At 33.7% G+C, this 24,974-nt stretch overlaps 1 protein-coding gene across 8 annotated transcripts in view; it reads right to left on the bottom strand.

The window, feature by feature from the left end:
* The window catches only part of SEMA3C (semaphorin 3C), a 160,164-nt gene that overhangs the window by 48,106 nt on the left and 87,084 nt on the right, over positions 1-24,974 (bottom strand). For 7 of the 8 annotated variants that reach the window (XR_002829255.1, XR_002829254.1, XR_002829253.1 and 4 more), the window contains 8 exons: positions 24,240-24,359; positions 21,606-21,696; positions 17,504-17,623; positions 15,946-16,088; positions 12,495-12,609; positions 11,469-11,538; positions 9,346-9,490; positions 251-473 (listed from right to left, as the gene is read on the bottom strand). Coding sequence is in view for 5 of the 8 variants with exons in the window: in XM_006088688.3 (XP_006088750.1) it covers positions 251-473; positions 9,346-9,490; positions 11,469-11,538; positions 12,495-12,609; positions 15,946-16,088; positions 17,504-17,623; positions 21,606-21,696; positions 24,240-24,359 (1,027 nt within the window). In the remaining 3 variants the exon portion in view is untranslated. The remainder of the gene's footprint in view (positions 1-250; positions 474-9,345; positions 9,491-11,468; positions 11,539-12,494; positions 12,610-15,945; positions 16,089-17,503; positions 17,624-21,605; positions 21,697-24,239; positions 24,360-24,974) is intronic. The other variant, XM_023753783.1, reaches the window with a different exon arrangement.

The following is a 24,974-nucleotide window of genomic DNA, read 5'->3' as shown; positions in this document are numbered from 1 at the left end:
TTCAAATGTTATCTAGAACAGACCAAATCTATCATTATCATTGAAAAATAAATCCATGTATTAATAAAAATGTCACAAAATTTGCTTTAGTTGGGAAACCACTTACCCATGCTTAAAATGTCTTCCTCTCTTCATTCGGGTCATTATCATTACATTTCACTATAATAAGTGCCAGGAACTATTCTAGGTGCTTTATATATACGTACTCGTTTTCTACACACTGAAGTATAATTTGAGCTCAACTACTTACCTGTTCCAAGAAAGAGGACATGGTATCTGCCATCAGCAGCGTTCACTCGATCCACAGCTATCTTTGTGTACTTATAGTCAGTGCCTATCCGGACGATCAAGGGCCTTTTGTGGATGGGGTAGATGGAATTGTACATGAGAGGGTGGTTCCGAATGAAAGTGACAACATCATCTGGGAACTCCTTGGTGGTTCGCATATTGGGTGTAAATGCTCCTCCTGGGCACTAAAAAATGTTTTTTAAAAACCAAGTTAATAAAATACTTAGTTTCAGTAATGCTTAAAAGTCCTCAACTTTTCAAAATATTTAGCTCAAGTTGTTTTAAGTGTATCTGCTGCCCACTGAAGAGTAAACAACACAACCATATATAGTACCATCTGTAAAAAATGAATATACAAGGTGCATAATTTGATCATTTGAATGAGGCTATGTCCACTCATTCTATCCTTTTTCTTTTCTGAGAGGAGCTGACACCACTGCGTATATAACTTCTCACCTTCCTCATCCATTACTTTTCTATTTCTTATTCTGTGCCAGATATAGTGTTGTTAGAAAAAAAAATCATGTGGATATAATCAAATGTTGTTACTGGCTAAAATAAATTAGACTATCATTATCAAATTCAATCAGAACTCTAATGTGCAGGAATTTTATTCCATCTGATCCCTTCTCCCGAAAGAGTGTCCTCTGAAGTTGGAGCTTGGATTGGATGTGGTAAATTAAACCTGACAATTCCCCTCTGAAACTGTTGAAAAAGCCCCAGTGACTTCTATTAATCTTAGAATAAAATCCCAACAGCCTAGCATGGCGTGCAAGCCCCCGTGTGCCCGGCCCGCACCTACCACTCCCATCCCAGTTCTCGCTCTTCTGGAGCCTCAGGCATGCGGCCCTCCAGCACCTTGGCACTTGTTATTCCCCATCTGAAGCACTCCACGCAAGTCCATGATTTTCTCTGTTACCTCATTCAGTTCTCAGTTGAAAAGTGTCTTCCTTCAAGGTGATGACACATTTAAAAATAGCTCCCCTTCTCCATTTCCACCATCTCCTTAGCCTGCTTTATTTTGCTTCAGAGTCCTATTTGCCTAACTGTACATGATATTAGCTGTGCGCATATATATATTTTAGAGAGGAAGGGAGAGAGAAACATCATTGTGAGAAAGAAACATTGATCAGTTGCCTCTTGTACACACCCTGACTGGGGATGGAACCCACAACCTGGGAATCGAACCTGTGACCCTTCGGTGTACAGGAGGACGCTCCAACTGAGCCGCATCGGCCAGGACAGCTGCTTGGATTTTTATTGTCTGTTTCTCTCTCTGGAATGCAAGCTGTGTATTGGCCTTAACTGGATATATTTTGTTCATTGTTTCACCCTTGGACCTATGACAAATAGTACATATTTGACAAAGAGTAGTGAATTACTCTATTACATCTGGCGTCTAATTTTGGTGCAGGGGCTGTAAGAAAAAGGAACCTCTATTCTGGCTAAGAGGGGGAAGATGCAGAGAATCAGGTTCAAAGGGGCAGACAGAAAGCCAAAATGAGTTCTGAAAAAGGACTGCTTGACGGCTTCAGCAGTTCTGGGCAGGGAGCATGACGAGGGCTTCTGAGGAGAAAGAAGATTCCATTTATAGGGCACCCGAGGCCAAACTCAAGGGTAGCCTGGGAGCTGCTGTAACCTACTCACTAATAGAATCTGAGTGTTAAGTGATATGAGGAAAGCTGTTGGGTATAATTTTATTTTGTCCTCATCTGAGGATCTGTTTATTGATTTTGAAGAGAGAGAGAGAGAGAGAGAGAGAGAGAGAGAGAGAGAGAGAGAGAGAGAGATATATTAGAGAGAAACATTGATCAGTTGCCTCTGGTTTGCATTCCTACTGGGAATCAAACCCAAAACCTTTTTGGTGCATGGAACCATGCTTCAACCAAATAAGCCATCCAGCCAGGGCAGTTACAATCATTTAACACAAACAGACATTATTTGTCTAACCCTATTAAACACTTGTCAATATCTCTACTTTCTGGAAAAAAACACACACAAAAAACATACTTTGTCATATTTTTCTTGAAAAGAAGACTACCGTTCTGGTTTTCATTTATCTTTTTTAAAGAGGTACAAGAGAAAAAGGGAAGCAATGCAGCAAGCTTCCTGACCATAACAGTGGGCACAGCATCTGTGGTAAACAGTTACAAACTGGAAAGTTACACCTTATCCAAAGGTGGCAATGAACACTCATTTCCAGCTGATTGCTTCTATGCAGGAATATAAGCCAAGGGCGGCCAGATTTCAACAGAAGATAGAAATGTGGAATTTTATGTGAAATCTTCCAAAATTTTAATGTTGACTCAATGAAAAAACACACACACACAATTTTAGGGATCAAATAAAACATGGCAACCTCTGAGTTAGTCCTTGCAACAGCTATCCAATAATGTTAGTGCCTCTGGGAAGGTAGCACCAGACAGACCAACATCTGCAAGTAAGTCTCAGCAAATAACTAATGCGGCCATATTCATTTAGACTGAGTGATGCTGAATGCGATTTTTAGACTAGCTTTGACCAGTTAACATTACTAGAACTTTTTACAGGGCCAGTAAATATAGTTCTCTTTTTTGTAGAAAGGCACAAGGAGCAATTAAATGACTTTACTAAGGAGAGATAACGAGACAAGTCATAAAACTAAGCCTCTTATTCGTTATCCCATTAACTAGACTTTCATCTGGGGTTCATGTTTTTCTTCTGCAAAAAGAGGCATTATATTTAAATATGAATGTTTATAAATTGCCCACAATGGAGACCAAATGAGGGTAAAGAATTTCATTTGAGGGTGTTCTAAACTGATGGATGTGTTCCATGCTTCTCAAAAAGTATAGAATTACGGGTGTTTTCTACCCTCATTCTTCATACAAAGTGGAAAAAGGGAAATACATTGCTCATGGAATGAATACATGGAAAGAACAAATGCATGGGCAATTTAAATAGTTCCAGACCTTCATAAAACACCACTAATTATGGTCTGGGAAGCTGAGTTGTCTCCTTAAACATTTGCAAGTGCTCTCATTTGTAAGTTCCAGAGAGATCCAAAGTTAGCACATATTACAATTTGTATAATTTCCAGTTTGCAATTATTTTCACGCGTGATAAAGTATTTAAATTATGTGTCTTATTTAGGGATTTTACTTCATGATCACTAAAACTCAGATAAAAATTATGTTGCAGTTGCTCAAAACCATAGTTATCAATTAGGTAATGCAAACAAATTCAAATCAGTTATTTTATATTTTCTCAAATGTCTCCCATTTGGAACTTCTATTTATAATATTCACAATGAACTTCTTTCTTAGGAACAAGTGACTCCTAGGATAAGTTTACTTCAAAATCACAAAAGAATCCTTTTTGACAATAATTAATTTTTCCCATTGATTCATGACATAAACTCTACAGATAAGACAGAATAAATGACAATGATGGTGACCGGAATAAAAATCGATTACCCTTTGCAGACTCTCTATCTGAACTTGAGAGTTTGCTCAGGGTAACACTGCCGAGTATAAATAAGATGCGATCAACTCAGCCCTCATCTTGTGTCTGTGAAAGCTTGTGTCTTGAAATCTAAAGATAATATAACATCCGTGCGCTACCATAAAATAAAGCCTTTGTCCACTAATTAGGCTAGTATCTCATTCCTCAGAAGGATAATTTTACTCCACAAACAGTCATTAAGTAATTTTGGTTAAACTTCTCCTTTTAGTGTTTGTTTTTCTCCAGTTCTAGCTTTCTGTCTATCAAGCAGCGATAAGCACTCCTTTTCTGAGTAAAGACATTTTAAGTGTTTTGATTACTAAAGTGTTAGGTGAAATGCTAGGGACAATAAGAATGCCATGTTAAGAAGTGTGAACAATTGTTGCCCTTACTTAATTTTGTTCCTATTCCCAGGTATTACTGTGCATGGCTGACCTCTGATGTTCCTAAATGTTCTCCTAATCCTCACATCCATTCTACTAGTTTTCATCATTCGTATATTCTATAGTAATTCATATGTCCATTCTCTGGGCAGCTTTTTATCCAAGAATCATTTTGATGTGCCCAGTAGAAAAATTAAGAATAAAAAGCTGCAATTGTCTTCTAGACACAAGTATTCTGGTAAGAAAGATGGACATAGTCAAAGCAAAATAACAAGACACATAAAAGTAATTTAAGACAAATATAAAATAAACAAGAGAGCTTGATTCATAATCAATTGCCATATATGTTTAAGAGTCATCTGTAATATTAAGGGGGACATCTGTAATATTTCAACAATAAAGATAATTTTTTTAAAAAAAGAGTCAAAATTTTAAACACATTTAGAATAGTGGAGAACTTAAGGCTGCTGGAGTTAGTGATGTGGTTTAGAGATAAGTAAACAAAGTTTGGGGCATTGTTGGGTCATGGAACACAAAGTGGAGGAAAGAAGTAACAGCTGAGGCTGAAAACAGCAGAAAATAAATGCAAAACTAGTCAGAGAAGGAGTTATTGGCATGGTCAAGGGGAGCTTGACCTAACACTTGAAAGATGAGTGGTAAATGGATAAATAGATAGACTTAGAAACATTCCAGAATCTGGGCTAGTTACTAGCATCGGTCTATAAAACTTGTATTCTGAGGAAACTGACCTCATGTTTAGACCCTTGGTAATCTAGACCCTTTATTTAAAGCCCAAACAATTACATAAAGTCTTGCACTTAATGCACCAGCTGGCCCTCTTCTTCCTCACATTTCCCTCCACTTCCAAAAGAACCCTCTGCTCAGTCCTGCTAGGCCGTGCAGAGCTTCTAGGGCTCACTTTCTTTCTTTGCCTTGTAATGTGTAGTGTAACCTTTGCTTGAGACATCCTTCCTTACCTATCCAACTAATTCATATCCAACTGCCCTTCAGAATGAGCTCGACTCATATATTTTTACATGCCTTCCCAAACAAGGCTGATGGACACTTGCTCCTCCAGACTGCAATATTTACTGTCTATTTTATTCATGTGTTTTTTGGTGTGTGGTTTTTTTCAATCCTCACCCGAGGATATGCTTTTTATTGATTTTAGATGGAGGGAGGGAGGGAGGGAGGGAGGAGGGAAGGAGAGAGAGAGAGAGAGAGAGAGAGAGAGAGAGAGAGAGAGAGAGAAAGAGAGAGAGAGAGAAATAAAGAACTCGATGTATCAATGCGAGAGAGAAATATTGATCAGTTGCTTCCCCTAAGTTCTCTTACCTGGGGTGGAAGCTGAAACCCAGTGAATGTGCTTTGACCAGGGAATCAAACCCATGACCTGGTGCATGGGACAATGCTCCAACCAACTGAGCCATACCAGCCAGGGCTATTCATACATTGTGAATGAATTGAAAAGTATGCAATTTGAATGTTCATGTCTACATGCCCTATGTGTTTAATATTATTATAAACTTTATTAATATTTTCAAACATCTCAGAGACATAGAAATACTTCTAACGTAAGAACAACAGGTCGATGCGTGTAATCAATAAAAGTGCTAGCAATCAACTTCTCTTTCTCTTGCCAGCACTATGTGGATTGAGAATTTCTTGTGCTCTTGTGCTCTACCAGATACCAGACCTGGTCAAAGCAACATGATTGAAACCGATGGTTCTGCTCCATTTCTAGTAAATAGATATTAAAACTGAACACTTTCATTAGGCTCTGCTTGAACAGGCTAGCATGTGCAAACACAATCTTCTGCAGAAGCTCTGTACACATTGCAACGGGATCATGTAATATGTTAGCTCAGCCACAGAGAGAATCTGCAGTCTTTGGCAGCCCTTTCCAACATACCAAAGGTGTCTTGTTTCTTCCACAAACTTGAATTACTTATGGAACAACATTATGACACAATTGTCAGGCTTCTTCCTACTGACTTAGACTTGCTGGTGGGCAGTTTGCTAACACAGCTCGCAGTCCTGTTTTAAATGAAGCACCTACAGGGAACATTACAATGAGGGTATACGATTTCTGCCAGTGTCATTTCTTTTAAGAATCCGGTTATATATTTATGAGGTTGACCTGGCAACAGGACTACTGTGTAGGGAAATATATGGCGATCCTTCATTGGGAGGATTTCAGAGGCAACATTCTTAACCCTAGAGAAGAGGCAATGCTCTGGGTCACTTGGCTGTAGGTCTTCTGGCCCCATGAATGGGGTATGAAATCCTGGAAGCGCAGGGAAGAGACAGACACTGGCCACTCTGAGTCAGAGAGCTGACTCCGGGTGTGCTGTCCAGTAAAGGGTGGAGGGACCGAATCCTCAGGGAGGAATGCTTTCCTAGGAGGAGTTCCAGAGGTCGTTCCTCCACCCTGCCTCCTGATTCCCGAAGGCTCACTCATTTGACTTTTTTTAATTTAAAAGAGCTGCTCTTTTCTCAGCACCAGATGTAAGAGAGCCCATTATAGAAATATGGCTCAAGGACTGATTACTCCCTTTTTTTCATGGAGTCAGCTCCAGATGCTTGTTGCTAGCCCAGGCTTCTTCCACACTGCTTTAGAACAGGGAAAATAAAATGCTCATTTTTGAAGCTTGGGAATAGTGAGAGTGGGACTGCTGGCAGGCTCTTCTAGTTTCACAGTAATTTACTGTTTTACTAAAAAGGGTTTCTTCGTCCCCACCTTTTATGTAGAATAACTGCTATCTGACGTGAGGGCTTCTCGCACTGTGATGCTCAGAGTCCCTTTGATCTGGGCGAAGAGTCTGATGAGCACTGGGATGAGGGAGGCTTCAGGGGCGGGGGGGGGGGGCGGGGGAAATTCCTGATTTGTAATATTTGCCAATTTCCATAGTGCAAATACTCCCACAATGCTGATTTCAAGTTATTAGCATGATGTCCTTACTTGAGACAAGGTGCACTGTTCTGGTGAGCTGGTATAAGCTGCCCCCCGCCCCCGCCTTCCCTCCACTCCCCCCCCACATACTCATTGCAGCTCTGGGGCCATGAACCCTGATTAAATTAGTGTGGCTAGCTTTTATTTGTTTTATTGATTTATCCAAGGGATTTCTCTTAAGGTATTGAGTTTACAAATCAATTGCTCCTGTACTATATCCCATGTATGTGCTGTTCAAAGACAAATGGATAAAAGTATACACCACCAGCCCTGGACGGTGTGGCTCAGTTAGTTGGAACGTTGTCCCATGTACTGGAAGGTGGTAGATTTGATTCCCAGTCAGGGCACATACCCTGGTCAACCTCATGTTGGTAGCAGCTGATCAATGTTTCTCTCTTTCTTTCTTTCTCAAAAACAATAAAATCTTTTTTTAAGTATATGTAATAACAACCACCTCTAAATTTTCTGTATTATGGTGAAGCAATGACTTGGTCAACTTCAAATACCAAGTAATTCTCAAAAATGTGATTTATCTGTGAATACATTATCAGTGAGTCACCTGGAAATGCAAGAAATACAGTGAGTGAAAAATGAGCACTTTTGAGTTATAATGGAATTTGAAAGTTGCTCAATTCCCCCTTTACTTGCCCCTCTCTTATGTAATGTCTGCTTTTTATCCAACACTCCCTAAACTGAAGTATCTTAAGATGGATATATCTCTTGACTTCTTTTTCTATGTCATACAAAATAATTAAATGTTTTTATTTCCCCCTTTTTTTTGTTGAGCTATGAGCACCAAAAAGAGGTAATTTAAAAGGAGATTATGAATTCTATGATAGGACTGTGTTGCCAGCAATAATTGAGTATGGTTTTTAAAATTTATTTTTTTTCATGGATTAGTAGCAATGCTGATAATCTTTCCAAAGTTAATTAAAAGTTAATTTGCTAATAAAATGATTAACCTTTATGGTTCCTAACAGGAAACCAAACTTGCGCCCTTTTATTTTGAATAAATAAATTCTTTAAAGTCTTTGCAAATAATTTTTCCTATTGTAAAAAAATTGACTACAGTATAATTTAAGATGATAAAAAATAAGGGAGTAAATAATATATTGTAAATAAACTCTAATAGTTACACAAAAACAAAGTGGATCAACAATTGGTAAAAATGATGTAGAATGGATATCAGAAAGCATATATTGGCAAAGGGAATTTCATATTCAAGTTAAAGAAAAAAACTCTTTAAAAGTAAATATTATTTTAACGACTATATTTTAATTTTGTCCATAAAATCATTCAATCATTCTTTACTTACATACACCCTATTTTATAATTTTGACTCTATTCTACGAAAGCACAGACATAGGAAAATGATATTTCTCTTGATGTCAATTGTGTAACATCTACATCTCCTCTCAGTCAGGACACTGTATGACATTTTACAGAGACAGAAACTAATCAGGATTCTAATCAGTATTCATAATTTTTTATTATGGGTCAAATAAAAAACTAACAGTAGGACTGTGGTCATTGTTGTCCTAGAAACATTTCAATTCCAATCTGCCAGTGCACTTTCTACAACTTTGCCTGAAAAAAGGTTAGTTTTAATGTACTCTTCGATATTATTAATATTATAAGACTCAGATATATTTGTATGCCTTGAAACTTTATAGTTTATAAATCGTTTGAATTGTAACATCACTTTCACTGTAATTATTTACTCACACATACCATGTTCTATCTATGAGAAATAACAACATAGATTTTAAAAATAAATATACCCCTTAAAATTGAAATATCTCCACATGATTTATCTCTAAACTAATTCTCACCTGGTTATTTCTTCGCTAAAATAGATGAGATTCCTTAATATAAAGAAGAGTTGTGAAAAGCGACTAGCATCCAAATTCTTAGGTTGCCACCAAAAGGTTAACACTTTCCAAGCTATGGTTTTTATGTCAATACAATTAGGAAAATATCTGTGCCCTGATACATAACCAGTGGACTTGAAATCTAAGTAAGATTTATTAGTAATAGCATTTAGGAAAAAATATAGAGTGTGATAACATATATGACATATTTGGAAAATCCCAAATCTGGGAAGCTGTGACCTGAAAATTTATAACAAATATACCAGTAGGTCTATGGTTGTATTTGATGACTGTCAAACTGATTTACATTTTAAAATTCCATTTTTTAAAAAAGCAAAATAACAAAGAAACTTTTCTGGATACTTACAGTTCCAGGGCGAGGATATGGAATTCTACCCTGATAGGAAATCAGCTGATGATTTGGCCCTTCTTTGTGGGCAAAAGGACCATTAAACACAGTCTGTATATCAGATAAATGATACACGCACACTGCTGATCCTTTAAAAACTGAGCTAAAAAAAATGAAAACAGAAAGAGATCCATTTTCTGATTATTTTAATTTAAACACAATTTTAAAAATAGATGGCAAAGTTCATGATAAAAAGTTGATATAATTCTTCATGGAGAAGTTCAAGTTTATAGTACACATTGTAAAGCTAAAAAGCTTCTACTATTTTGAAATAAGCCATTGATACATAAAGCATTAAGACATTTAATTCATTCATGAATGTAATAGACAATAAGTTATAGAAAAGTTCTTAATATTTCTGTAATATAGTATACGTTAAAGAAGTTTCTAACTAGTTTATCTTATAAACAAAAAATTGATTTATTTAAAATATGAATTTGAATTCTAAATCACTATCAATACAGCCTATTATAACTTAACTGACAGAAACAAATTTCATTCATGAGAATATCATATCTCTTTGTCTTGACTTTTAATGTGAGAGTGTTCTTACAGGTTATCCTAAATAGTATTGGAAAAGTCTGAATCATCATTATTTATGTACTTTCCCTGCTAGTCACAGAAAAAAAGGGGATCTAAAAAGATTCATTAAGTTACCTTTAGTCAGTAAAATCCCATAAACTTAGATTGGATCCTTAATGAAAACCATTGGCATTGTCACTAAGGCAGATTGACTGAAACCAACTTTTCTCCAATTCACGTATTTCTCTTACATTAGATGCGTAATGGAAAACTTAGATGGCCAATGAAAACTTATATGCCCATTGAAAAAACAAGATATATTTTTAATTATTAGCATTAATAATCAGAAATGACCATTTAAATTTTTTAATCTTAAAGCTATTGGTATGGGAAAAACAGAAACTAGGAAAATATTTTTTTGAAACAAACATTTTCTTCTTAAGAATTTGGTTATTTTTTTCTTTGTTGAATTCTTTGCGGATTAAATCAAACTACTTTCTTTGTTAGAACAGAAGTTAAACTTATCCCAAAGGACATCTTTTTAGATATCTTAAGGGCAAATGTAAATATTATGTAAACCAGTATCCCTGTGGTTTTATTTCTCACTGAATGGCTATTGTTTGCAATCATATCATGTTTCCCTTACTAGAAAATACTACCAAAATCTCTAAATTTTCACTTTGTAGTTGATTGTCTAATGAAAGGGACCCAGTAGATTCTGCATTCCATGCTGGAATATTGTATTGAATTCTGAGTAACATTCCTAATGTAAAATAAAATAAAAATGTGTACAGGAAATGGTGAGGATATGGTGAATATAATAATTGGGCTTAGGCATTCTAGAGAATTAGAAAACATCAAATATATTTTTAAATATATTTTCAAATATATTCAAATATATGAAATACTGCCACATAGAACATAAAAACATGTTCAGCATTTTGCTAGCTTCTAAGTAATCACCTTAGATTGCTCTAGAAGTAAAAGTTGTTTAATAGAAATTTAAAAAGTTCTATTTGAATCATGAGTCTTCAAATTATTTCCTTAAAACAAAAATCATATATACTTTATTCTGCATTACAATGCAATTTTTTCTTTCTTTGAGAAAACATCATATAATCATTATACTCTGTACAAAACTGTTTTGAAAGCATTAGTTCAGCTTATAAGCAAAAGTAACAAAACAGGAAGGTTAAATCCTTAATGTTAGGCAAAATTAAAAGTTGAAAAGAGCCTTGGCTGGTGTGGCTCAGTTGGTTGGAGCATTGTCCCATTCACCGAAAGGTCTCGGGTTCGATTCCTGGCTAGGGCACATACTCTGGTTTCAGCTTCAATGCCCAGTCAGGGTGCATGTGGGAGGTCACCAACCAATGTTCACTAGCATAATGATGATATTTCACACTCTCTCTCCCGCTCCCTTCCTTTCTAAAATCAATAAGAGCATGTCCTCAAGTGATTAAAAAAGAATTAAAAAATTGAAAAGAATGCTTTAGCAATAATTACTATTGCTCAATAAAGTTTATTGTTTAAATCATAAGATATAATTATTTAATAATTACCTTGATGTTGTAAAAATGCCATACACTAGTGTTGTCCTTGGGTTATCAGTTTCAAGCAGAAATACATCCTCTATAAAAGAGAAATATCATTCTTTCAAGTTCCCAAATATTAAATGTATTTTTAAAATTTACCCTAAGAAAATAACTTAAACTATGAAAAGAATTCAGAAAGAGATTCCTGCAGCATCATTCCAATTTAAAAACTAAATGAATTAAATTATAGGCACATGGTAAAATAAATTAAATAAAATGTCATACAACCACTAACAGGATTTATGAAGACTATTAACATTATGGAAACCATGCTAATAAAATAATATTAAGTGAAGAAGGCACAGTGGAATATAAGGTGAACTAGGACCATGTAACTTTAAACATTCTGCTGCTTTTTTTCTCTTCATTTTCTAAATATCCTTTAATGATTATATACATTTTTCTGAGGTAGGGTTAGAAGTTCTGACATGGAAGAAAACTTTTACACAGGGACTTTTTTCTTCATACAAAATAAGAATTTTTTTGACTTATGGTCAAAGTTGCTAGTGATATTTTTAATTAACAATTCTTCTGACAACAAGAAGTTTAAAGTATATTAAAGCAAAGACAATGGCATAGATAATAAAGTAATAAACAACAAAACCTGGAAGTAACTTCCTGACAAAAACCTGCAATTAATAAACAACTGTTATGATTACAAGAAATGTCTGTTTTTAGTGACATTTTTGCAAATAAAATTCTTGTTGAGGAATACAAAGAAAGAGCTATTTATTTTAAATTCAAAGTGAATTTAGGAATATATCATGGAGAATTCAATGAACTAAATGTTTCAGCAATGCATTCAGATACAAAACGAATTTTACAAATACTTAAGAAATTTATTGAGAGTATCCAGATCATTAATTCAAATGGACATATTGTTTATGCTGAAAGCATCCATGTAAAATACATCCTCTCCTGAGAGTTTATTATTAAATTTTATAAACTTTACAAAGTCTCTTTCAAACACCTTTCAGATTCACATCTATGTACCTAATTCATCGAAGTATGTTTCCGGGCCGTCTTCGTCGGTGACCGAGCACACCAGCCTCGCCTTTAGGAAGGTAGTCCACTTGTTGACAAGGCTGCGCAGTCCACCCGTGTCATTCTGAAACCGTTTTGTGAACACATTTCAGTTTGCTTAAGTAAATACTGAAGTCTATTACAACTTGAATTTGTATTAGTTGGGGACTTGAAATCTGAAGGACGACTATGTTAACCATATTTGAATATCAATAGTTAGAGAGGAATATTTAAGATATATAGTATGTTATAAAATAGCCATAGGTTATATACTATTATTCTTCTACAGTGTTGTATCAACTGGAAATGTTTTAAAAAAAGAATTGAATGAATATATCTCCTAAAGCTTTATAAACATAACAATAAATGATGGAAATATTTGTAAAATGTTATGGAACATAGGTAATTTAATGTGCCTTTTCTTTATACCTCATTGTCTCCAGTATGAACATTATTGTATACAGTGAGTTTGCAGATCCTACTGTGGTCAGCAGAGTTGATTTATACTTAACACCAAATGGCTCCCAATAGTTCTAATTTCTCCTTCATTTTTCTGTGTTAGCCTTTACTCCTCAGTATCCCTAATGAGATGCTTTAATATACATATTTCCCCAAACAGGATAGGGAAAATGGCATTGGGATCATTCACCAATAGTCTCTATTGATAACATATTTGTTTGTTTTCTGTATGCCCAGCAGGCTTCCACTCCTTCTGCTGGCTTTGCCGCCTTACTGCAAGTGATGGAGAGGCAGGTGAGTTCCACTATCAGTGGAGCAGTATAATATTGAAAAGTATTTTAAACACTAAATGCTTTAAAAAATAATTCTGCACAAAGGATGCTAATCATAAATGTCAGGAAAAGCCTGTAAAACTCCTATATGAGTGGACATCATGATTTTTTTGAGCTACTATATATACTTACTGTTAAGACAAAAATATTTTGATTACTGTTTATAATTATGTTTTATTAAAGCCTTCCTTTACGTTTGCTGTTGTAGATAGCTCCTCAATAATTATCTTTTAATAAAGTTTTCCTATATTTTATTCACAATAATTGTTGTTTCTTTCTATAATATAAAATTTAGCTATTTGTAATACTAATAATTAAATGAAATAGCAAAATTAATCAAAATTATTTATTTATATAAACCCACAACCAAAATATTTCCATGAATTAAACTTTATGTTGAAATATGGTGTTTATCTCTTATGAGAGATGTGAGTAAATATTAAATTCAAATGTCTCCTATTAATATTTGATTAATTTATAATAGTAGATAATGAAAGTAGAAAAGTAAACTATTAGAAAAAAATATTACATAACTTAATTTTTTAGTTTTTATTCAAATTATAATAGTCAAAGCAATCTTGAGAAAGAAAAACAAAACTGGAGGTTATCACACTCCTAGTTTTCAAGCTATAATATAAAGCTAAGGTACTGGGATAAAGTAGACAAATAGATCAATGGAACAGAATAGAGAGCCCAGAAATAAACCCATGCATATATGGTCAATTAATTTATGACAAAGAAGTCACAAATATAAAATGGGGGGAAATCATTTATTTAATATATGGTGTTGGAAAAATTGAACAGCCACATGTAAAAAAAAAAAAGAAAGAAGGAAGGAAGAAGGAAAGAAGGGAGGGAGGAAGAAACTGGACTACTTCCTACACCATACAAAAAAGTTAACTCAAGCCCTATCTGGTTTGGCTTAGTGGATAGTATGTTGGCCTGCAGACTGAAGAGTCCCGGGTCCAATTCCTGTCAAGGGCACATGCCTGGGTTGCAGGCTCGATCCCCAGTAGGGGTGTGTGCAGGAGGCAGCCGATTAATGATTCTCTCTCATCATTGATGTTTCTATCTCTTCTTCCTCTCCCTTCCTCTCTGAAATCAATAAAAATAAATTTTTAAAAACTTAACTCAAAATGTATTAAAGACTTGAAAGTAATATCAAAAACCACAAAAATCCTAGAAGAAAATAGGTGGTAAGTTCCTTGACATAGGTCTTGGGAATGATTTTTTAAATTGACCCTAAAAGTAAAGTAACAAAAGCAAAAATATACAAGTGTAATAACCTCAAACTAAAAAGCTTCTGCACAGAAATGAACACTATCAACAAAATGAAAAGGCAACCTACTGAATGGAAAAACTATTTGCAAATCATGTATCTGATAAGGGATAATATCCAAAATATATAAAGAATCCATACAACTTAATAACAAAAAATCAATTAAAAATGGGCAGAAGATCTGAATAAATATTTTATCAAAGAAGACACAGACATACAGATGGCCAACAAGTTCATGAAGAGATGCACAACATTGCCAATTACCAGGGAAACGCAGATTGAAACCACAGTGAGATATCACTTCACACTTGTTAGAATGGCTGTTATTAAAAAGACTAGAGGTACAATGCACGAAATTCATGCAAGAATAGGCCTTCCTTCCCCTGGCTGCTGACACCAGCTTCCCTCCAGCCGCGGGCAGGCACCCAGGACCCAGGCTTGCCTGGAAGGATGTCCAGTCTAATTAGCATATTATGCTTTTATTATTATTAAAAAGATAAGGAATAAAAAGTGTTGGCAAGGATATGGAGAAAAGAGAACTCTTGTGCACTGTTGGTGGGAATATGATTTGTTGCAACCGATATGGAAAATAGTGTGAAGGCCCGACTGGTGTGACTCAGTGGTTGAGTGTCAACCCATGAACTAGGAGGTTGTGGTTTGATTCCTGGTCAGGGCACATGCCGGGTTTGTGAGCTCAATCCCCAGGGAGGAGGAGGGGGCAGTGTGCAGGAGGCAGCCTATTGATGATTCTCTCATCATTGATGTTTCTATCTCTCTCTCCTTCTCTCTTCCTCTCTGAAATATATATATATATATATATATTAAAAGAAAATAGTGTGAAGATTCCTCAAAAAATTAAAAATCGAACTATCAAATAATCTAGCAATTCCACTTCTGGTTATTTATCTGAATAAATGGAATACTAATTCAAAAAGATATATGACCCCATTGCATTATTTATAAGAGCTAAGAGAGTGAAACAACCTCAGTGTCTACCAACAAATGAATGGATAAAGAAATGTGGCATATAAGCACAATTATCAGGGAAATAATACTATTCAGCCTAATCTTATTGTTCATGATAATATGGATTCGCATTATGCTAAATGAAATAAGTCCTACAGAGAATGACAGATATGTATGATCTCCTTTTTATGTGGGACCTAAACAAAAGCAATAAAACAGCTCATGGATACAAGAACAGATCAGTGGTTGCAAGAGACAGAGTGAGGTGTGGTAGAAGTGGTTAAAATGGGTGAACTCTGTTGTTGTTTTTGTTTTGGGGGGGTGTTTTTTGGTTGCTTTATTTTTTTAGTTTAAATAAATTGAATTTTAAAATGTTAATACTTACAGGACATATTCTAGCGATCATGGAATGAATCTGCTTTGTACTTCTGCTATTGTCAGTCAGTTTCTCCTTGAAGAAAAAGTAAATCTTAGCATCGTTTGGATCAGTTCCATCTGGGATGACATGTGCATCCACAAACATAGGTTCTGAAAAGAAATACAGAGACTGTAATACATTCATGCGAAAAATCCATCTACTGTTCATCCAAGTAGACCACAGACACATGGTTTCTCCATCTTTGGTGTAAAACAATAATTTGATGTTCATAGGCAAAAAGTATAAAAGCAGTAATTGTATTCAGCCAACATACCGCATTTCAAATGTCAAGTGCCACAAAATATAGTTATGACAGCTCAAACTATTTTTCTCTGTCTACAATATATTCTGGAAATTCAGTAAATGCAAAAAAAACCTTTGTGCACTGATGAGTTTTAAAAATTTGAAAAACTATTCTACCAGTTATTTCCCTTGGAATCTGACAGTCAGTCGTTTTATGGGGGAAAAAAAGGTTTGTTTTTCAAAGTGTGGTTTTCAATCTAGTGCATATAAACTCAAATGCACCGAAGCAGAATGGAATGAGGAGTTGGGAGTCCAAGATCTGAAAAACACATTTTTCTTAAAATACAGTGTATGAAATAAAAGGGAAACTTTTCAAGGAAAAAAGTGACGTCATTTGAAGACAGAGGGATTCCTTATTTCAAGAACAAAACAACTTTTAGGATATTCTATTTCCAGATGTACCAGAGAATAATCAGAAGAAGAAAATGGACAATCAACGCTTTCTTGTGCTGGCCTATCAGTGAAACAAGATGCTTTACTGTGGTGACTCATGCTTAACTGTGCAATGGTAAGTAAATTGCCAAATTTAGGGTGAGCTAGAACTTTCCCCCAGGGTGAAATGACAAAGGCCTCCGTGGTTTCTTCCTCCTCTCAACAACAGGAACTCATTGAAACTGTGCATTAAAGTCAAATGAGCACCTTTCATGATGTGAATTCCATGTGATCCTAAGAACTGGAAGCAGCTGAATACTGATAATCATAAAATTATCATACCTATGATTTCTATTAAATCTTAGTCAAATTATGAAAAAATAATATATATCAGTTGTATAATTTAGAATCTAAGTATAAAACAAATATAGTTTCTGAATATACCCTATTCACTTTATCTGTCATAAATTTAGAGAACTGTTAGCTTTGACATTATTAACACATACAATCTAAATGAATAAATAACATATTTAATTATAATATGTTACACTTAAACAATTAGAGAGGATTCTTGTGTACAAGCATGTATGATGAATATCACTGTCATTTTTAAAATTTATATATTCTATAATAATTGTGTGGTGATTAGTCAAGAGTTAGAATATGACTATTTCAATTATTTACTTACCGTAAACTTTTAAAATCATAAAGTCAGAATTACTGTTACTGACGACATGGCACTGTAATTTTTTTCTTTTTACCATTTTTTACCTAATTTTTATTATGGAACTAAACAAATTAGTCTAAAGCATAAAAAATTCTAAAAAAAATGTATAAAGTGTTTTCTTACCACTTAGCCATTTGGAATTGTGTTGATCAGTTCTGACTGCATTCCTTTTAGTTAAACTTCGAAAAATAGCAGCATCTGTCCCCATGAAATCTATATACATTCCAGAGAAAAGTTCTTCATCTATGAAAAAGAAATTGTCAACACAATGTAAATGTTTTTAAGGCTATTTTAAATATCAAGGAGAACTTGCTTAATTAGATTAGTACACATATTACAGTGTTTATAATTGTTAATTGGTTTACATTATCCACCAAATAAAAGGTTGGTAAATTTAATCTGGTCTCATTATTGACTGTATGGTTACCAAAATGACTTTATTCTATGAAGAAACAAAAATTCCTCTGCTTGTACTTAATAATACTAAATGCCTATGTTTATAGTGTGTATCAGAAATGGCAGAAATAATATATGTAACATTATAAAAGATAACAGAATGGCTTAATTAATTATTACTGTGTTTTAATAAAAATACTGTAAGAGTCAGAAAACTTGCTTTGTATATTTTGGCCAGTAATTAGCAAACTGGGAATTAGGACTAAGTCATTTAGCTCCCTGAATCACAATCTTCTCATTTTAAAATATGGGAACTGAATTATGGATCTCAAAAGTCCTCACCACATAATAAAAATTCTATGATTATACTAAAGGGACTGAGATTAATAGTTTTTATTATTATTAATGACATGGAGGCAACATTAAAATTAGTCAAAATACTATTAATGATATAATAATGTCATCATTAAAAGTATACACTTTGATTTTCAGTGCTAGAAGGTTTCTATAAGATAATCAAAGTTCTCTATTTTCATTTGCAAAACAATATATTAAAATTATGGTAAAAATATAATATTATGTTACTAAACTACATATGGCTTAACATAAGCCATGAGAAATAGAATGCAGAGACAAGAAAGTAAAGATATTTTTAAATTAAATTATCATTATTGATAGCAAAAACATTTTAATCTGTATATACATAACATTTAACATTTAGTTTATCCATATTAATTTTCATTCTAGGAAAGAGAGTAGATATTGAATGGGTATGTGTGACCCTTGAGAATAAAACAGTAGCTAAATATCTATTTAAAAGAGAATAAAATTTATCAGGTCTGTCCCACTAAACCGCCATGCAGCTGTGCTCTTCGACTACTGTTCTAGAATTACTTCCTGGCTACTTTCAGATTGTGGTCATTTTGGCAGAACTGGAACATTCTGAAGCACTCTAAGCTCACTGTTTAGTAACAGGCACTACCAACTGGCCCAGGATAGAATGAAGAATGGAATGTTTTTAATATGTGCTCACTAGGTCATGAAACGGATCCCTACAGGTTAGCAATTGGCTATGGCAGGTATTGTGTCTCCAATGTGGCTTCCTACAGGGGTCTAAAGCCCATGGAAATTGATTATAGAGACAGAACAAAAATGTGCAGGAAAGTATTTTGAGTGGTTCAGTTTCTTTAAAATTATGTGGGCATTTATGAAGCATCTACACAAATATTCTGTAGATACAACGGTTGTTAAATTGAAATAACTTAGCAATTAATCATTTCATACTGTAGCTATACCCAGTTACCCTCCAAACAGTGGGTTCTAAAACTCTTTATGTAATATACTGACTAGCACAGCTATCAATTATCATCTCTGTATCCAGGAAGGAAAGAATAAAGGATACTGGAGGATGGTGTATGATGCAGAGGGCTGATTCTAATCCTATTACACACCATTTTATTAGTTATGTCTTAAACGTTACGGAAGCTTGCACGTCCGACTGACTTCATTTCCTGTCTTAAATTCTTAATAATTAGGAATAATAAAGTTCCTGCTTTGTTTTGTATAAGAAATATTTAATTAATGTCACTTTGGAACGAATTTTGAGAATGGGGTATTTTATGAAGGATTTCTTTGTAGGACTTATGCAAAGATAAACTTGTGCCTTTTCTCTTTAATCCAAAAATATTTTGCTTTCCAATTGCACTTCCACTACCAGAAAAACCATATGAGGTTTTTGATCGGCTCTTTAAAAAATATCATCTGACTTCTTTGTTGTGCTACAACAATAACTAAAAATAGCAAAAGAACACTAAACATACATATCTGGTTGGATGTCACAACTACATTGTGAAATTTGGAATTAAAATTCACAATGTTTCTTGGCACTTTAATAGGAATATTTTAACAAATGTGTGTTATTTAGTGGATTGCAGTTGAACAGAAATGATCAAACACTGTATAGCAAAGTGAGAGGACTATACAGATCTATTATACAATATTGGGGATGACAATGGAGATAGTTTTAAAGAAATAATCAATAGAACAAATAAAATTATAAATATAAGCTTATCAAGCTTCCTGCTCATTTTGGTTTCAGTTTTTCTTTCCCAAAATATATTTTTGTTGATTTCAGAGAGGAAGGGAGAGGAAGAGAGAGATAGAAACATCAATGCTGAGAGAGTTTCACTGATCGGCTGCCTTCTGTACATCCCACTGGGAATGGAGCCCACAACCTGGGCATGTGCCCTGACCGGGAATTGAACCGTGACCTCCTGGTTCATAGGTTGACGCTCAACCACCAAGCCCCATCAGCTGGGCTGATTTCAGTTTAATGAATTTCAGTGATAGTATAAATTATAATGTTGATCAAAGTAATAAAAGGCAGTATAGAAACATCAGCACAAGTCTCAGGTCCTTAAAAATGAAGGCCAATTAAATTCAATATTGTAAAAATATCCAAGTCTCTAAAGGCAAAACTATTAAATGGCTTATCACAGTTTAACACTAAGATTCATAATGCCTTGTTCTAACCCTTATTGTTCTAAACAATATTTGATGACATAAAACTATAGTATTAGTGCTAACTAATCTTTGAAATTTATTTCCATAGCATTTAGATTGAAATGAGTGAAAACTCTATATATTTAACTTGTGTGTGTGTGTGTGTGTGTGTATGTAATATTAGAATTTCTAAAGTATTTTTTAAAAAGACTTTCTAAGACACTGCTATTAAATATTTAGAAACTTATCTGAAAAGTCCTTGCATCAGACATATTTGGATATCTTGTGGTTTCATAGGTTTCTAATTTTTTTGTCGTAATTATATACTTTCATTTCCTCTTTGTCCAATTTGAATGACCATATGGAAATAATTCACTGGATAACTTCCAAGGCCACATTTTAGTCAGTGCTAGATGTACCTGTCTTAATTTAGTTTCCAGATATGAGCACGATGTGTTGCCTCTTTAAATGAATCAAAGTAAAGCATTGTGACCACAATAATTATTTTTCCACCTGTTCTCTTGTCAAATGATGTAATTTTACTATCGGCAATACATACAGGAAGCAAACAGGGGAAAGCATCTACTGTATAGTTGGTACCGGGATCCCAGATTTGTCCTTACAGTCAATTCATGTTAAACCAGACATATTCTAGAAGTGTCTTCACTAACCAGAAGGGAATGTCTTTATGTGAGTTATAGAAAGGCATTTGATAATTGAGACTCAAAGACATTGATTTGTCAACATACGTAGCAGCAAGCAATTGGGCCTGCTACTTAACTGATATATTTTATGGAAAATGAGAAAATAGAAAAGCGGTTTTACCACCAGCTCTTGTTTTAGTATAGCAACTTCTAGACAATCCATAGGAATATATTTGGCTAACCCATGTACTTTGTTAGTCTTTCATCAGAGAGTAACATCATTTTTGATAATTTGTAAAAGATTACTAAAACATGAGGAAAGTGGGTATATTTAATACTAGAAAAATAACTACAAAAAACATTGAAAATTACTTTATATGTTAATATATATATATATATATATATATATATATATATATGCATGTTTTTTTGTAAATTGTTGACTTGCTCTAGGAATGAGAGCATTGTTGTGTTCAGTGAAAAAATACATGCTTATTATGAATATTCCTGAATATGAGAAACTAAAATTTCTATTTCTCAGCATAAACCTTTCTTCCTATTATTTTACTCATGTACTATCATCCATACAATTATCAAAAATGGGCATACCATGTCATGAATTATTTTCCCTTAATTTCCTTTTTATTTTCTATTTCTCACTGCCTCCTTTATTTTTCACTTACTGATCATAACAGATACTGTGTTCACATTGGGGTTGAAAGAGCAGCGTCCTTTTCCAGATTCGCACTTGGAGTCAATCATGAAAACTTGGTCCTTTATTGTGGATAAAATTTAAAAGATAGTAATAATAAATAACATTATATTTAGTTAACCAATTGTTCTTTAGTAAAACAAAGCATAATCATAAATAATAAGCTTTATACTCGGTTGCTTATGCCTTCCCAATTCACTGTATTAAGACTTTCTTGGCCTGTAGACAAATGCATCTATGAATTACAAACTAACCTTAGTAGATCAAATTCTCATCCTATTACACTCCCCATAAAGCTGATCCAACAAGTTTTCGACAAAGCAACATTATTAAAACCCACTTAAAATTAAGAATTATTGTTACCCTGAATAAGACAAGTTGAAATTGACCAAAAGCAGAAATTTGTCCACAGAGGAACAATGTGTATAATATTATAATATTTCCAAAAACAATAAGACTGTTTTAAAAATAAAATTTTGTTACCACTTAATTTTGTTATGTACATCATTATACTAAGTTAAGCAATAATTCATAATTTAGATTAAAATGTTTTATTATTTATTTATTTAACAAAATATATTGACCATCTACTCTGTGCCTGGCACTGACAATACATTAGGGATACAGTAAACAAAATAGACAAACATCTTTGCCTTGAAGTAATTTATAATATACTGAGGGAGAATATAAATAGGTATATATAAAATATAAAGAGAATAAATATATAAAATATAAGTCTGTTAGATGATGCTCAGTGCTTAGGAAAAACATTAAGCAAGGAATGGGACTAGGGAAGCCCAGGGACTATGAGCAAAGATTTCAATAATGATCACTGCAGCTTCAGTGAGAGGGAACATCTTGTTGGTATACTTATCTTTTTCTAGGTAAGTTAGTAAAAGTGACTACTAAAATTCTAAGAAAAAGGTGATCACTTTTGTTGGTTGCATTAGATGATGGCAGTCCTTAGGTGTCAAGCTAAGGTTTTTCAAAATTATCCTGATAAAATTGCATTCCATATGTACTCTAGATATGTATATAAATACAATATTATGATGAAACCCTTTGACTTGACTACTAAGGAAAGTATTAAAAAGATTAAAATTCATAACCCTTCCCATACTTAAGTTGACTCTTAAATGTTCACATATTAATTAATGGACATGCTTCCCCTTTTAAATAGATTTTTTTGAAACGAGACTATAGTAGTTCATATTTGATAAAGTGATTAAAATTCATTCCATGCTGGTTTTCCATATGAGATCTGTTTTTTTTACTGACTTTTGCATTTAAGCCTTGAAGTGCATAGTGGGCAATCTGTACGTGGGAAAATGATTTCATTTGAAATGTGTGCTCTGAAAAGTGCTGTGCTATTGGTGGCCTCTGCAGTGACTGTGAAGTCTTCAGTAAAGGGTCTGACAGATTGCAGACGTCTAGGGCAGTAGTTTATTTATCAGTTGATCACAGGCATGTAGTTCTAATGACAAGCTCAATGCAGCCAACTGTACTCTTCCAAGAAGCATAGCTTTACATTTAAGAACTTTAATATTTCATCTTGTTTTGAACCACTTGGAGATGCATCAATATGGGGTCAAATGATAATCACTCAGTTATTTTTAAGTGATTTTTTTATTCAACAAAAGATATATATATATATGTATATATATATATAAATTACATACATGAAAAAATTAATAATAAAGGAATACAGAGAGATTATTCAATTATATTCATACTAAAGTAGATTAACCTTTGTTAAAGAAAAATGAACCTAAGATATATCAGTAGCAACATTTAATCTTTTTTTTTACAATTCTAATCTGTAAAATCGAATTTAGACGTTAAGAACTGGACTTTCAAGGCTTAAGATGCATAATAAAATCAAAGCAAGATATTATGAAATAATTCAGTTTTTAAAATATTTATATTAAATACGACATGTTTGACTAAAAGAATCCAGAAAATCTCTTTGGGGCTAATGAATTGTTTCCTTAGTCAATAATTGTAAACTGGGATAAACACAGTCTGAAATATCACAGGGGAAGCTGAACCAGCCACATATTTGACTGTACATTAGCTGTATATTTACTCTCAGAAGATACTTTTATTCAAATATCCCCAAATCATTTGAACCAATGTAAGAATAAGGCTAGAAAACCCTCGTAGACCAATGTTACTCTAAATGAAAGTATGATTTATTAATTATATAAAGTTCTCTTCGGCTGGCACTTACAGGTGTGTATCTCATAAAAGTTTATTAAATGTGAAACATAAATAAGAAATTGTTTAAAATAGATTTGAGAAAGTGAATGTATAGTATAATATTTCTATAATTTGCATTAATATTATCAACACCTTACATTCTAAGTAATTATGAAGCCACACCATTTCCATTCAGATTATATATATATATATATATATATATATATATATATATATATATACATACATATATATATATATATTTATATATGTATATATGTATATATAATGTTTAAAGGCTAAAGGCTGTATTTTAAGTAACCTGATGGCCAGAAACTCTAAAATACAGTTTTAAGCAACCTTTGACACTAAGCAGAACAAAGAATGAAAAAAATGTTACACTCACCTCTGATCTCCTCCCTCTGTTCAAATAAGTACAGACTGGGCTGAAAGCACCACTCCCACAAACATACAGATGAGTGCGGTTGAACGCCTGAATTACACGGACGAAGTTCCCACAACCATGCTAAAAGAATAGGTAAAGAAGTGCTTAGCAACGATTTTATTGCTATTGCTAAGTATTACTGTGAAACTTTGCTTTGAATTTTTCTTTCTGCTCTAACATGTTCGGTGATAGTAAGAGAACCACATTGTCTACACCATTGCTTTATTTCGGGTGGGAGGTAGTCCAACTTAGATAATGAGTAAAATGATATATCTCTCTCATATTTCTCTTCTGTATGCTATGTAAGTTTTATTTTCTGAAACTTAATGAACTTAATTTTTACCTAAGATTAAGTACAGCAAATTGTTTCCTCAAATTTTCTTCAAAACACACACACCCATATACACACTTTATATAAACATGAATTAAGTGAAATTGTGCTTATACAAGGCCTGTTTTATCTTTAGTACACAATGGCAAGCACTATTGGCCTTTACAATTGGTGAATAAAACAAACCTTGAAGGAAATGCCAAACTTACTGCTTTCTATGAAAAATGATGTAATTTTTCTCTCTCTGCCTGTAATCCCCTAAAATACTTTCTTCAAAATCTCCTTTCTCACCTGTTCCCAGTCCAATCATTAGACATTGTCATTTATTCTCTCAACAACACAAAATCATTATAGTAATTATAAGT

This window comes from Myotis lucifugus, unplaced genomic scaffold (genome assembly GCF_000147115.1).
Source record: "Myotis lucifugus unplaced genomic scaffold, Myoluc2.0 scaffold_51, whole genome shotgun sequence".
NCBI classification, from domain to species: domain Eukaryota; kingdom Metazoa; phylum Chordata; class Mammalia; order Chiroptera; family Vespertilionidae; genus Myotis; species Myotis lucifugus.
The sequence above is the reverse complement of the archived record's forward strand: the minus strand, read 5'-3'. Positions and strand labels throughout refer to the sequence as shown.